Source organism: Saimiri boliviensis, chromosome 13 (assembly GCF_048565385.1).
Source record: "Saimiri boliviensis isolate mSaiBol1 chromosome 13, mSaiBol1.pri, whole genome shotgun sequence".
Lineage (NCBI taxonomy): Eukaryota > Metazoa > Chordata > Mammalia > Primates > Cebidae > Saimiri > Saimiri boliviensis.
This window is the reverse complement of record NC_133461.1, coordinates 100,510,159-100,523,011: the sequence shown is the minus strand read 5'-3', so window position 1 is coordinate 100,523,011 and position 12,853 is coordinate 100,510,159. Positions and strand designations below refer to the sequence as shown.

At 43.0% G+C, this 12,853-nt stretch overlaps 1 protein-coding gene across 1 annotated transcript in view; it reads right to left on the bottom strand.

Moving 5' to 3' along the window:
- Positions 1–12,853, bottom strand: part of DOCK5 (dedicator of cytokinesis 5) — a 224,933-nt gene that overhangs the window by 164,292 nt on the left and 47,788 nt on the right. The window contains exon 2 of the mRNA XM_074384078.1: positions 5,723–5,806. Coding sequence (XP_074240179.1) covers positions 5,723–5,806 — 84 coding nt within the window. The remainder of the gene's footprint in view (positions 1–5,722; positions 5,807–12,853) is intronic.

Below are 12,853 nucleotides of genomic sequence, written 5' to 3'. Positions count from 1 at the left end.
ACAGCTACAGAGTAAGACCCTGTCTCTACAAAGAATAAAAACTGAGCTGGGTGTAATGGTGTGCACCTGTAGTCCCAGCTACCCGGGAGGCTGGGGTAGGAGGATGCCTTGAGCCCAGGAGGTCAAGGCTGCAGTAAGCCATGATCATGCCACTGCACTCCAGCCTGAGCAACAGGGCAAGACCCTCTTTCTAAAAAAAAAAAAAAAAAAAGAGAAAGATGAAGTACGAATACAAAACGTGATGCTAAATGAAGGCAGCCAGTCACAAAAGACCAAACAGCATGTGATTCCACTTAAATGAAATGAATTTGAAACTGCTTAGAGCCAGGGTAGGTACGACTACCAATGGGTACAGAGATTCTTTATGGGATGATGAAAGCGTTCAGAGAGTAGACAGTGATGATGTTTGCCTGACCCTCTGCAACCCTCTGTATAGTGAACTTAGTAAACATCCACTGAATTGTATACTTTAAGTAAGTAAATTGAATGGTGTTTGGAGTATATCTCAAGAAAGCTGTTATTTAAAAACAAACAAAAAAAACCCTACAAGGTCAGGCACGATGCCTCACGCCTGTAATCCCAACACTCTGGGAGGCCGAGGTGGAAAGATCGTTAAAGGCCAGGAGCTCCAGACCAGCCAGGAACACAGCAAGGCTTCATCTCTCCTTAAAGAGTAAAAACATTAGCCAGTCATGGTGGCATGCACCAGTAGTCTCAGCTACTCAAGAGGCTGAAGCAGGAGCATCCGTTGAGCACAAGAGGTCAAGGCTACAGTGAGCTATGATTATGCCACTGCATTCCAGCCTGGGAGACAGCAAGACCCTGTCTCTAAAAAAAGATAAATAAAATAAAAACAAAAACTTAAGCAATGACTAAATCCTCCTACAATCGCAGAGGACAGAAAAACATTGGCACCCTCGGTGTTTCCCTCGTAGAGAAGGAACAGCACCTTTGCCTTGTAATATCCAGGGTTTTGTGGAGGTGACCTCTGACCGCCTTATTCTCTACGCCAGCTTGCCATGGTCTCCTGTTTTATCATCATCATTCAATAGATTGTTGCTAAGCACCTGCGTATACCAGGAGCTAGCGAGGCACAATATCTGCAGATAAGGGAGAAGCAGGCTTTGCCTTCAAGGAGCCATCATGCTCTGAAATTTTGCAACCAACCATGAAGCAGGAAACAGAAAAAGGAGAATCAAAAAGCAGTATTCTGTCACGGGCTGTGGGCAGAAAAACATTTTTCCTGTCTGGGTGGATTCATGTCTATGCTGGAAAAACACACACAGATCTGGTATGCAGACATCTCGAGGGCAGGGTGGGGTAGGGGGCAGAGGGAGTGCCCCAAAGTCAGCTCAGACAGGAAGCTGGAAGACACGAATCCCAGGGCCATAACACAGTGCCGGTGTCATCCTTCAGTTCCGCCCAGCCAGACTGTTGGTGTTTTCATTCTGTTTATTTTTCTAAAGTTAAGAGAGACTAAGAGAGGAAGGGTAGAAGACAAGTGATTACTCAGCACTCCCATCGCGTTTCATGTTTGCAAAGCACTCCTGCCCTTGCCTAGTCCTGAGCTGCCTTAAATAATAAAGGAATTTGAGAATCCAGCCAAGAATTCTAAGTGCTCAGCAGATACAAGGACCTATCACAGGGCATCTGTCAAAGTAGGCATGCTTTTAAAAATTAATCCCATAAAATAAGCACTATTAAAAATATAATGCAATATCGTAACCTCTCTGTCAAGCTGACCTCCCACTCGGTGGTCAATCAACTTAGTAAGCTCATGATGCCGGCTCCAGTGTTCTCAATCTCCCTCGCCATTCACACCTTGACATGCGCTCACTTTAAAGAATAGGCACTGACATCCTTTGAGATGAAAAGTTCTATGACTGACTCAGCAAAAATGTTATGGTAGCAATTAAGAAGGGCGGTTTCTTGCCAGCAGGACTACAGTATCTGGACCATCATAACTGAAGAAATGAGCCATTTTTGTGTGATTATCAAATGGGCCAGTACATCCTACAAGCATCCTGCAGTGTGAACTATAATACACTAGAAGCACTGTGGGTTTTGGACTGTTTGGACTCAAGTGCATGATATTCAAAATGTGTCTATGTTTACATTTATATTCAACTAAGCTTAGTGAACCTTCTTAGCTCAACGCATAGGGATGCTGTCTTGAGGAATGTTCATTAGCCAAATGGCGAACTCTGGGTAAAGTATAAATAGTGAGCACACTTAAAAGCACTTTTTTTTTTCCTTTTTGTGACAGGGTCTCACTCTGTTCCCCAGGCTGGAGTGCAGTGGTATGGTCAGCTCACTGCAACCTCTGCCTCTCAGGCTAAAGCAATCCTCCCACCTTAGCCGTCAAAGTAACTGAGACTACAGGTGCACGCCACCATGCTTGCCTAATTTTTAAATTTTTTATAGAGACGGGGTCTCATTATGTTGCCCAGGCTGGTCTTGAACTCCAGGCCTCAAGGGATCCTCCTGTCTTGGCCTACCAAAGTGCTAGGATTAAGGAGTAAGCTTCTGCACTCATCCTTAAAATTACTATTGCTATGAACCCTAACAGGACAAAGTGCTGCAATTTACTATTTTTAGAAATATGCTGAGGTCACATAAAAGCAAAAAAAGAATTATAAGACATATTTAAAAGATATCATCTAGGCCAGGCACTGTGGTTCACGCCTATAACCCCAACACTTTGGGGTTATGATCCTCAGCAGGAGGATCATTTGAGGCCAGGAGTTTGGGATCAGCCTGAGCAATTTGGAGAGACCCTGTCTCTACTAAAATAAATAAATACATAAATTAACTAGGCATGGTGACACATGCCTATAATCACAGCTACTTGGGAGGCTGAGGCAGGAGGATAGCTTGAACCCAGCAGTTCAAAGCTGCAGTGAGTTACGATCACACCACTGTACTCAAGTCTGGGTGACAGAGCAAGACTCTGTCTCAAAGAAAAAAAAAAAAAAACAACAACAATACACATTGTCTACTTTATTTCAGACCAACTCTCCATTTTTCCCTCCCAAACTCTGTAGGACAATTACAAAAGCCTGACAAAACAATACACACAAATACAACCACCGCCCTCCCCCAACCCCGCCATGCACACAAACACAAGAACTAACACAGCAGTGAAGGAATTATCAGGTCAAAATCTGCAAAAGACCAAAACCTAAAAAGAGCAGCCCAGCATCTGGGGCTGCTTTCCACTTGGGACATCCACCTGCTGATTTAAGAAAGGATTCCTGGCTGGGCGCAGTGGCTCATGCCTGCAATCCCAGCACTCTGGGAGGCCGAGGCAGGCAGACCACCTCAGGTCAGGAGTTTGAGATCAGCTTGGCCAACATGATGAAACCCCGTCTCTACTAAAAATACAAAAATTAGCCAAGCGTGGTGGCAGGCGCCTATAATCTCAGCTACTTGGGAGGCTGAGGCAGGAGAAACACCTGAACCCAGGAGGCGGAGGTTGCAGTGAGCTCAGATCGTGCTATTGCACTCCAGCCTGGGCAACAGAGTGAGACTCCATCTCCAAAAGAAAGAGAAAGGATTCCTGAGTAGCTGAGAAGCTGAGCAGCATTTCTGATGGTCTTGTGAAGCCAGGAGGACACAAAATGAAGCCCTGGGACTTGCCAGTGAGTTGGCTGCAATTTTACACAACAGAGAGTAAAACTAGCATATTGCTACAGATGAAGACAATGATAAAAGGTTTAATAAACAAGAATTAAAATTTAGAACTGCTTAACACAACAATTCTAAAATAGCAGGCACCTAAAAACAAGACTGAGAATACATAAAGCCAACAGCTGACATCACCATAAACAGACACAAACTACAATCATGGCTGAAGAGTTAACACAGTTCTATCAGTAAAAGAAAAAGCAGGAAAACAAATTAGCATAGAGCAAACCTGAAAAATGATTCTGAAATTAGAACCTAATTGTCATACACAGAACTTTGCAGCCAGGCGCAGTGGCTCAGGCCTGTAATCCCAGCACTTTGGGAGGCCGTGATGGGGATATCACCTGAGCTCGGGGTTCAAGACCAGCCTGGCCAAATGGTGAAACCCTGTCTCTACTAAAAATACAAAAATTAGCCAGGTGTGGTGATGCATGCCTATAATCCCAGCTACTCAGGAGGCTGAGGCATGAGAATCGCTTGAATCTGGGAGGTGGAGGTTGCAGTGAGCTGAGATTGCACCACTGCATTCCAGCCTGGGCAACAGAGTGAGACTGCAGCTCAAAAAGAAAAAAAAAAAAAAAGAACTTTTTGTACCCAATGATCCTTAAATATACATTCTTTCCAAGCCCACATGGAAGAGTTAGAAAAACTGAACATATATTTTTTATCTGCACAATAGGAAAATGTGCATCCATTGAGGCTAGATGGAGTGAATTAACCTGGCCTCCTGACAAAAGAAGTATGAACTGATAAGACTGGAAGAGCTGTGGTTTCCATAAGCAAAGGAATCTGGAAAAGATAAGGCGATTGTCCCTAGTATCTTGGAGACTCTGAATTCATGCTTGGCGGGCCTGAGGTGATGAGCAGTAGAGAGAGAATGAAAAGGGAAAAGTTCACACAGCCCTGTCTGTCTTCTCTCTGCCCCTGGGAACAACAAGATTACAACGACTTGTGTGGAAGGGAAAAGGATAATGTGAAACCCCAGGCCTCTCTCAAAAACTAAAGGGAGGTGGCAGTAATAGCAGAGTCTTCGGTGCAACCAGATAATTTAGCTGTTCTATGGACAAATCCTGCTTCCTTTCCTCTTGCCTTCCTGTCTCCTCTTTCTCATCCTGTGTTCTCCTGTCCTGCCCTAGGAACTTGCATGGGGCTCTGGAGGACCATCTCTGCCATTTCACCAACACAAGGATTTACATGGGGGCTAGACCAGGAAAATGCACAGCCCCTGTCAAATCTGCCTAACTTCCACCTCGTTTGTACCCTAACCTTCAGAGAGAATAACTGGACCCTAAAGGTTGTTCTTGGTTTGGTCTTAATTTCAGTGGTCTGGCTATGCTTTTGTCGTGCTCTGGAGGTTTGGATTAAAAATGTGGATCCGTGGAGGAAGCCTTCTGCTAGGATTTACAGACACCCAAGGCGAAGTTAGAAGCCTGCGGTGGAGTAGGTACAGACATGACTGGTGCTTTGCACACAAACATGCAGTCCTGAGTACGACCCTGCAGCTCACTAACAGGTTAACGGAACCACCACCCTCGCCTGACCTAGTTGAAGGAAATATACAAGCAGGCTTTCTGGACCTGCTGCAGTCCTGACCTAATTTTTCTAAAAGAATCTCAGCAACACCAGAAAGACTTTCTCCCCCAACCTGGGAACATTTAGTGCTGAACAGAAAGGGACCCTTAATCAGCAGTGCTTCCTTTGAGCTACTGCCAGCCCAATGTCCCAAGTGTCTCCTCGCGAGCCAGCTCCGTCGCTGATCCTTCTGCTGTGCCCAAGTGGCCGGGCCACACCAGCGCTCTTCACATATGCATGAGGTTTTACCCTGGTGTCTGTGCATGTTTGTGCTCATGTATTCAGCCGGCTGTTTTGAAATCACACTCCGTTCACAGTTGTGTCACCCAAGTACTTCCCGAATTTTCACGAGCCCTGCTTCAGGAAGTAAAGCATGTTGATGTCTGTTCTAAGTGTCTTTTTAATAAATAACTTGCACTGTTTTTCCCTTGCCCTTGTCTGGCAGAAAGCCAGCCAGACTTACCCTCGTACATCTCCAGGATGTGAACTGTGTCACCGATCTGCAAGGAGAGCTCCACATCCTGAGAAGCATTGTAGTTGTAGATTGCTGGAAATGAGAAATAAAAAAGGGAAATCAGAATGCATGTCACTAAAGGCACATGCAGGGATTCGCGAACAACTTGTTCAACAAGCAACTCTGTATTTAATAATTTAATGTGAATCATCCATTGTAAAGCAGAGAATGGACACTCATTTCTGCCATCCAATAGATATCCATCAGTTGCCTGCTACGTATCATGATCTGTGTTGGAGACTAGTGATAGAGGGGCAAATCACATAGACATGGCCCCTGTCCCGAGGGAACTTAACAGTCTAGTAGAAGGAAGAAAGACACCAAATACATAATCACAGAAATAACTATTTAGTTAAAATTGTGGTAAGTATTAGGAAAGAATCAGGCTACAATGAGAATACATTGTAGGATTCTGTTGGTCAGGACCCTTGTTCATCAGATAATGCCAGCCTGCAAGACCACTGAACTGATGATCTCTAGGACACACACGAGCCATGTCCTGGCTTCCATGACACAGAATCTGATGCCAAGAGGCCACCTGTGAGGCCCATGCAACCTCCAGTGACAAACTGACACAGGGCATGTTGCAACCATGGTGACTGGCCCCAGCCCAAGGTGCCCTGCAGAACTGGGTTACCATGGCACTTCCTAATCAATGTGACCTCAGCCACCACAGTCCTTAGGGCTGGCAATGGCTGGGCCAGGTTGTGCAAAACAAGAGACTAACTCATAACTCGAAAAAAGAAGACAACCCAATTTTAAGACAGGCGAGAGCTTTGAATAGATATTTTACCAAAAATTATGTATGAATGGCTAGCAGGCACATGAAGAGATGTTCAACACGATTAATCATGGGGAAATACAAATTAAAATCATAGTGAGATACCACTCCACACATACTAGAATGGCTATGATTTTTAAAAAAAAATTTAAAAAAGGCAAACAATTGACAAGAATGTAAGAATGTGGAGAAACTAGAACTCTCCTGCCTTGCTGGTAGGAATGTAAAATGCTCCTCCGGTAAACAGCTGGGCAACTTCGCAAAAAGTTAAATATAAATTTACCATAGGACCTAGCAATTCCATTCCTAGGTATCTACAAAGAAAAATGAAGCCATACGTCTACATAAGGACCTTATATGAATGTTCAGAGCTGTGGTGGTGGACTGAAAAGTTTCCCCCACCAAAAGAAATCTACATCAAATCCCTGGAACCTGTGTATGTTACTTGTAAGGCAAAAGAGGTGATTAAGTTAAAGATTAATTTTTTTAAGACTTTAAGTTCTGGGATACATGTACAGAATGTGCAGGTTTGTTACACAGGTATACACGTGCTATGGTGATTTGCTGCACCCATCACCCCGTCATCTACATTAGGAGAAATGCTCTCTCTCCCCACAACAGGCCCCGGTGTGTGATGTTCCCCTCACTGTGTCCATGTCTTCACATTGTTCGACTCCCATTTATGAATGAGAACTTGCAGTGTTTGGTTTTCTGTTCTTGTGTTACTTTGCTGAGAATGATATTTTCTAGCTTCCCTTACCCCTGCAAAGGTTATGAACTCATCCTTTTTTATGGCTGCATAGTATTCCATGATGTATATGTGCCACCTTTTCTTTATCCAGTCTATCATTGATGGGCATGTGGGTTAGTTCCAAGTCTTTGCTATTATGAACAGTGCTGCAATAAACATACATGTGCATGTGTCTTTATAAAATGATTTATAATCCTTTGGGAATATATCCAGTAATGGGATTACTGGGTCAAATGGTATTTCTGATTCTAGATCCTTGAGGAATTGCCACACTGTCTTCCACAATGGTTGAACTAATTTACACTCCTACCAACAGTGTAAAAGCATTGCTATTTCTCCACATCCTCTCTAGCATCTATTATTTCCTGACTTTTTAATGATTGCCATTCTATCTGTTGTGACATGGTATCTCATTGTGGTTTTGATTTGCATTTCTCTAATGACCAATGATAAGGAGTTTGAGAGGAGCGGCCTTCCCTGAATTATCAAGGTGGGCCTTAAATGTAATCATGTATCTTTATAAGAGAGAAACAGAGAAAGCTGAGAGATACAGCTTTGAATAATGATCTTTGATCATTAAATAAATAATGATCCCATTTATTCAAAATGTCCAGAGAGAAGGTGATGGGCAGATGGAGGCTCAGATTAAACTGATGAGACCTCAAGTCAAATAAGGCCAGTATCCACCAGGAGCTGGAAGAAGCAAGGAATGGAATCTCCCCAGGGGCCTCCAGAGGGAGCACAGCCCTATTTGCACCTTGACTTCCTAATTCTTGTCTCCAGAACTGTGGAAGAATAAACCTCCACTGTCAGAAGACATCAAGTGTGTAATTTGTCACAGCAGCCACTGAATTCCACTGTAGTAGCATTATTCACAACCGCCAAAAAAATGGAAATAATTTATTAACTGATGAAAGGATACATGATATACAGTATATCCATGCAATGGAATACTATGCAGCAATGAAAAGAAATGAATACAGATACGTACTACAACACGAATGAACCTCAAAACATTATACTAAAGGAAAGAAGCCAGGTGCAAAAGACCACATAGTTTATGATCCCATTTATTCAAAATGTCCAGAATTAGGCAAATCTATCAAAGGCAATATAGGAGATTATTGGTTGCCTGGGACTGCAGGGTGGGAATAGTGTTGACCACAAAAGGCCCTAAGGAGATCCTTGGGGAGATGAAAACATCCTAAAACTAGGTTTGGTGATATTTACACAAGTCTGTAAATTTACTAAAAATCATTAAATTATATGTTTTAAATGGGTGGCTCTTATGGTATGTAAATTAGACTGATGGAAGCTTTTTTTTTTTTTTTTAAAGTAGATTTCCTTCTTACCCTCATTCTACTAATGAGGGATCTATCCAGGAAAAATGAACCCCCTTCTGCTCCAGCTACGGACTTGACAATCCAAGGAACTCATGAGGCTCCTATCTCTGCAGGCCTGATGAGTGATCATCCATACTGATGAATGGATAGTCACTCAATCCATCAGTATATCCCACAGGGAAGAAAGGCATCCCTGTCACTGCCAGTGGCAGCTCTTCCCAGCTCTTCCCAGCACTTCCCTGAGCCTGTGGTGCACCGTGGACCTGCAGCTTGGCTTATGTCATGGTCAGCTTATCAGTGAGCAGGGAGGAGCACACGTCCAGCCACCTCTTTTCCAGTGGCCTCTTCTTGACAAAGAGAGTCATCCAAGTAGTGCTCTCCTGCACTCCTGGCACCCAGGACAAAGTATGTCGGAATTTATTTTACTATTGAGCTTATGGACTAGACTACGAATTCACAACCAGGATTGGCTGGTGACATAGGTTAGGAGACATCACATGCGATTCAGAAGCAGGAGTTATTTCCAATTCCTAGACCTGTTCATGGGTCACTGGGCCACCGCTGCTATTCCACTGAAGTTCAATCCCTTCACTGGTACGCTGGTTTATGCAGATGCTCTGCCTGCTAGTTTGATAGACCTCACATCTTTGACATCTCCTAGTGCCTATTCACGGCCTTATACTGAAAGGCCCCCTTCCACTGACCCCCTTCTCAAATGAAAACAGGAAGTAGTGAGGTCACTGAGTCACGATGCATTGTGTAATGAGCAAGCTTCACCTCTTCCTGGTTCTGGCCATTAGGAAGTAAGCAGAAGCTCTCACAGGCAGCACCCTGCACGAGAAGCTCCAAGCTCGAACACCTACCAAGGTCTGCTGGAAACACACCACACACACACACACACACACACACACACACAAAAAAAAAAAAAAAAAAAAAAAAAACCTAGATCTCTAGGCCTAACTGAAAGTACCCCCAAAATTGTCCCAATCCATAATTATCCATCTTTGTCTCCACTATCTGCAAAATTCCAACCTAGTCTCCAGTGAAGATTCATATGTTCTCCTCTCAATTCTGAACTCGGTCCATGGTTTGTTCCCACCTAGAACAAGGGCTTGTCTTGACTTAGTAACAATCCAAATCTCAACATCCACAATTCAGTTCAACAAATGGCTACTAGTTCCCTATTACATGTGTGGATCTCTTTCTTGTCTAACATCCCATAACAATTTCCCTCTCCAGTGCAGTTTGGGTTTTTAATCACAGACAGTCTTGTATAATTGTCTGCCATTAATTAGAAGGAAACCCCCCATAATTGGGGACTTCATTACATATTACCTTTGTGTCTTTCTCATTACAAGGCACAGGCTTAGTCCCAAAGAAAGTACTCAAGATATAATAATGACTTTAGAAAAGAATATATTTTAAAAACACATATTTTTATTCCTTCTATAAAAAAAAACTATCAAAAAGTTCAGTTATTCCCCACTTCTTCCCCAAACTCAAACACACTTCTGCTTTCCACCAGAGAAGCAGCTGTGGTTTCCCACCATTCAAGAAAGGGTTACTAAAATCGCTTCACCAGCCATTTGGTTTATCACAAGAGAGAATCTGCCTCTCCAATCTAAGCTTCCAAAGAGATTCATGTTAGAAGCACATCCCTCCAACAATGCCTTTCACTGGAGTCAAAAGTCACTGCTTAGAAGATGTTTGTACAATCTGTTTCATGTCTCTGGGCAAAAGCACAAACAAGATTTCTCATCACTTACAGCCATCATCCAACTATTCATTCCAGCTCCTGTCTTTGGTAGCATACCCTCTAGATCTTAATACACCTCATAGTTCCAGTGTATTTCATAGTTCACTTTCATATATATCTTTGCAAATGTATAGCATGGATGCCAAGTGTCGCATTATTTAATGGGGAAGCTGAGGCTCAGAAGGGTAAAACCCAGCTTGCAAGCAGCAAAGCTGTTATAAAGCTGGTCTGTTCACCACATTTAACAAAGCCAGTCCATAATGGTGAAGATATGCCCTGGAATAGCCCAGAAGCAAAGGGAAGAGCCTAGATTTCTCTCTTTAAATGACCCACCCTAATTCCCAAACCAAGTTTTCTCCTACACTTAAGTGACTGGTGATCACACTGTCTGCTAGTCTGATGCTATTTCAAGAACAAGAATACAACAGATGCACTTAGTAGGCCCACAGTTTCTTTCTAGAACATGAATAACTGTTGCAGAGAAAGCTAGAGAAACTAAAAACCAAGAAATACCTTAGGGTAAGCAAAATGGATTCAAGACTCAACTTTACCACTTACACGCTGTGCGACCTTGAATGAGCTACTAGGCCTGGGCCTCTGTTTCTCATCTGTAAAACAGAACTGGCTTCAAAGGTCCCTCTGGCTCTAACATCTTCTGATTCACAGGGTAATAAGAAGAGGCAAAAGAAACACGTGCCATTTTTGAACCAGCAGGCACCACCACCATCTCTTGTTTTGACTGAGGAAATTAAACAAGAACTGGGAGTTGCTGTACATACGTTGCCTCACTGGCTGCCATGTACAGCACGGGAGAGACAAATTGCTGGAATTCTTCCCTAAGCAGCTTACTGTTTATAACAGGAAAGTATAATTTTGCAGAGCCAAGTAGACAAGACAAAATAGTTTGCATTTTACTGAATCCTAATTTGGCTTTTTCTTTTAAACCAGGCTTACGTGAGGGAAGAAAACTTAAGTCTTGGGATTATGCAATAAGAAACCAACAGAGCAGACTTATGGGTGGCAAACTGAGCAATCAGTTTTGAAGATGAAAAGTCTGTAGGCTAGTAAGTAATCGATATTTATTTTTTAAATTGATCGAATGATTGAGACAGGGACTCACTCTGTCAACCAGGCCAGTGTACAGTGGCACAATTGTGGGTCACTGTACGCTTGACTTCCCCAGGCTCTAGTGATCCTCCATTCTCAGCCTCCCAAGTAGCTGGGACTACAGACATGTGCCAACAAACCCGGCTAATTTTTAATTTTTTTTTTTCTGGAGATGAAGTTTCACCATGTTGGCCAGGCTGGTCTCGAACTCCTGGGCTCATGTGATCCACCCACCTTGGCCTCCCAAAGTGCTGAGATTACAGCTATGGAACACTGAGCCCGGCCAAGTAATGAATATTTCTAATGAATGAGATTATTTCATGAATCCTCAAATCACAATCCCCTGAAGAGTAACTGCAACATTCTATTTTTTAATAGTCACCTGATAGAATCTACAAAAGATCCAGCAAACACAGAATGAGATCCCAATTGGAGGCGTATACTATTCATAATATTCCAGAGATGACTACGGCCAGGCACTGTGGCTCATGCTTGTAATCCCAGCACTCTGGGAGGCCGAGGCAGGTGGATAACTTGAGGTCAGGCATTTGAGACCAGCCTGGCCAACACAGTAAAACCCCATCTCTACTAAAAATTAAAAAAACAAAACAAAACAAAACAAAATTAGCTGGGCATGGTGGCGCACGCCTGTAATCCCAGCTACTCAAAAGGCTGAGGCAGTAGAATCGCTTGAACTCGGAAGGTGGAGGTTGCAGCGAGCCAACACTGCACCACTGCATTCCAGCCTGGGTGACAGAATGAGACTCAGTCTCAAAAAAGAAAAAAAACAGATGATTACAATTCTCCTTTTCCATTATGATCTTGATCCGCCTAGTTTCAGATATGTGTTCTATAAAAACTAAAGAGGCATTACTCATCTTTTATCTTCATCTTGGCTTTATTGCAATGATGTCCTAGAAGGCCAAGCACATTTCATTTTCTGGTGCTCTTTAATTACATTGGACCATAAGGACTAGAAAATCATATTCAACAATAGGTATAACACCAAGAAGTAAAATCTGTGGTTTTAGGCTGATAATTACAAGTAGGTTCCAAATCAGTCTTTCTACAATGAGATGACCATCACACCACCTCTCTGCTCAGATCTATCTATGACAGGGGCTATCAGGTTAGGACATCAGCTTTGTTTCTCACCAACAGTACTCCCTAACAGCAGGCTCTTACACGATTCTTAACTTTATTTTCTAGAAAGTTTACGAGAAGCGAGGATTTTATAATCAATGCATTCATTATTATTTAGAAATCTCTATGTTGGTCAGGTGACGTGGCTCATGCCTGTAATCCCAGCACGTTGGGAGGCTAAGGTAGGTGGATCACTTGA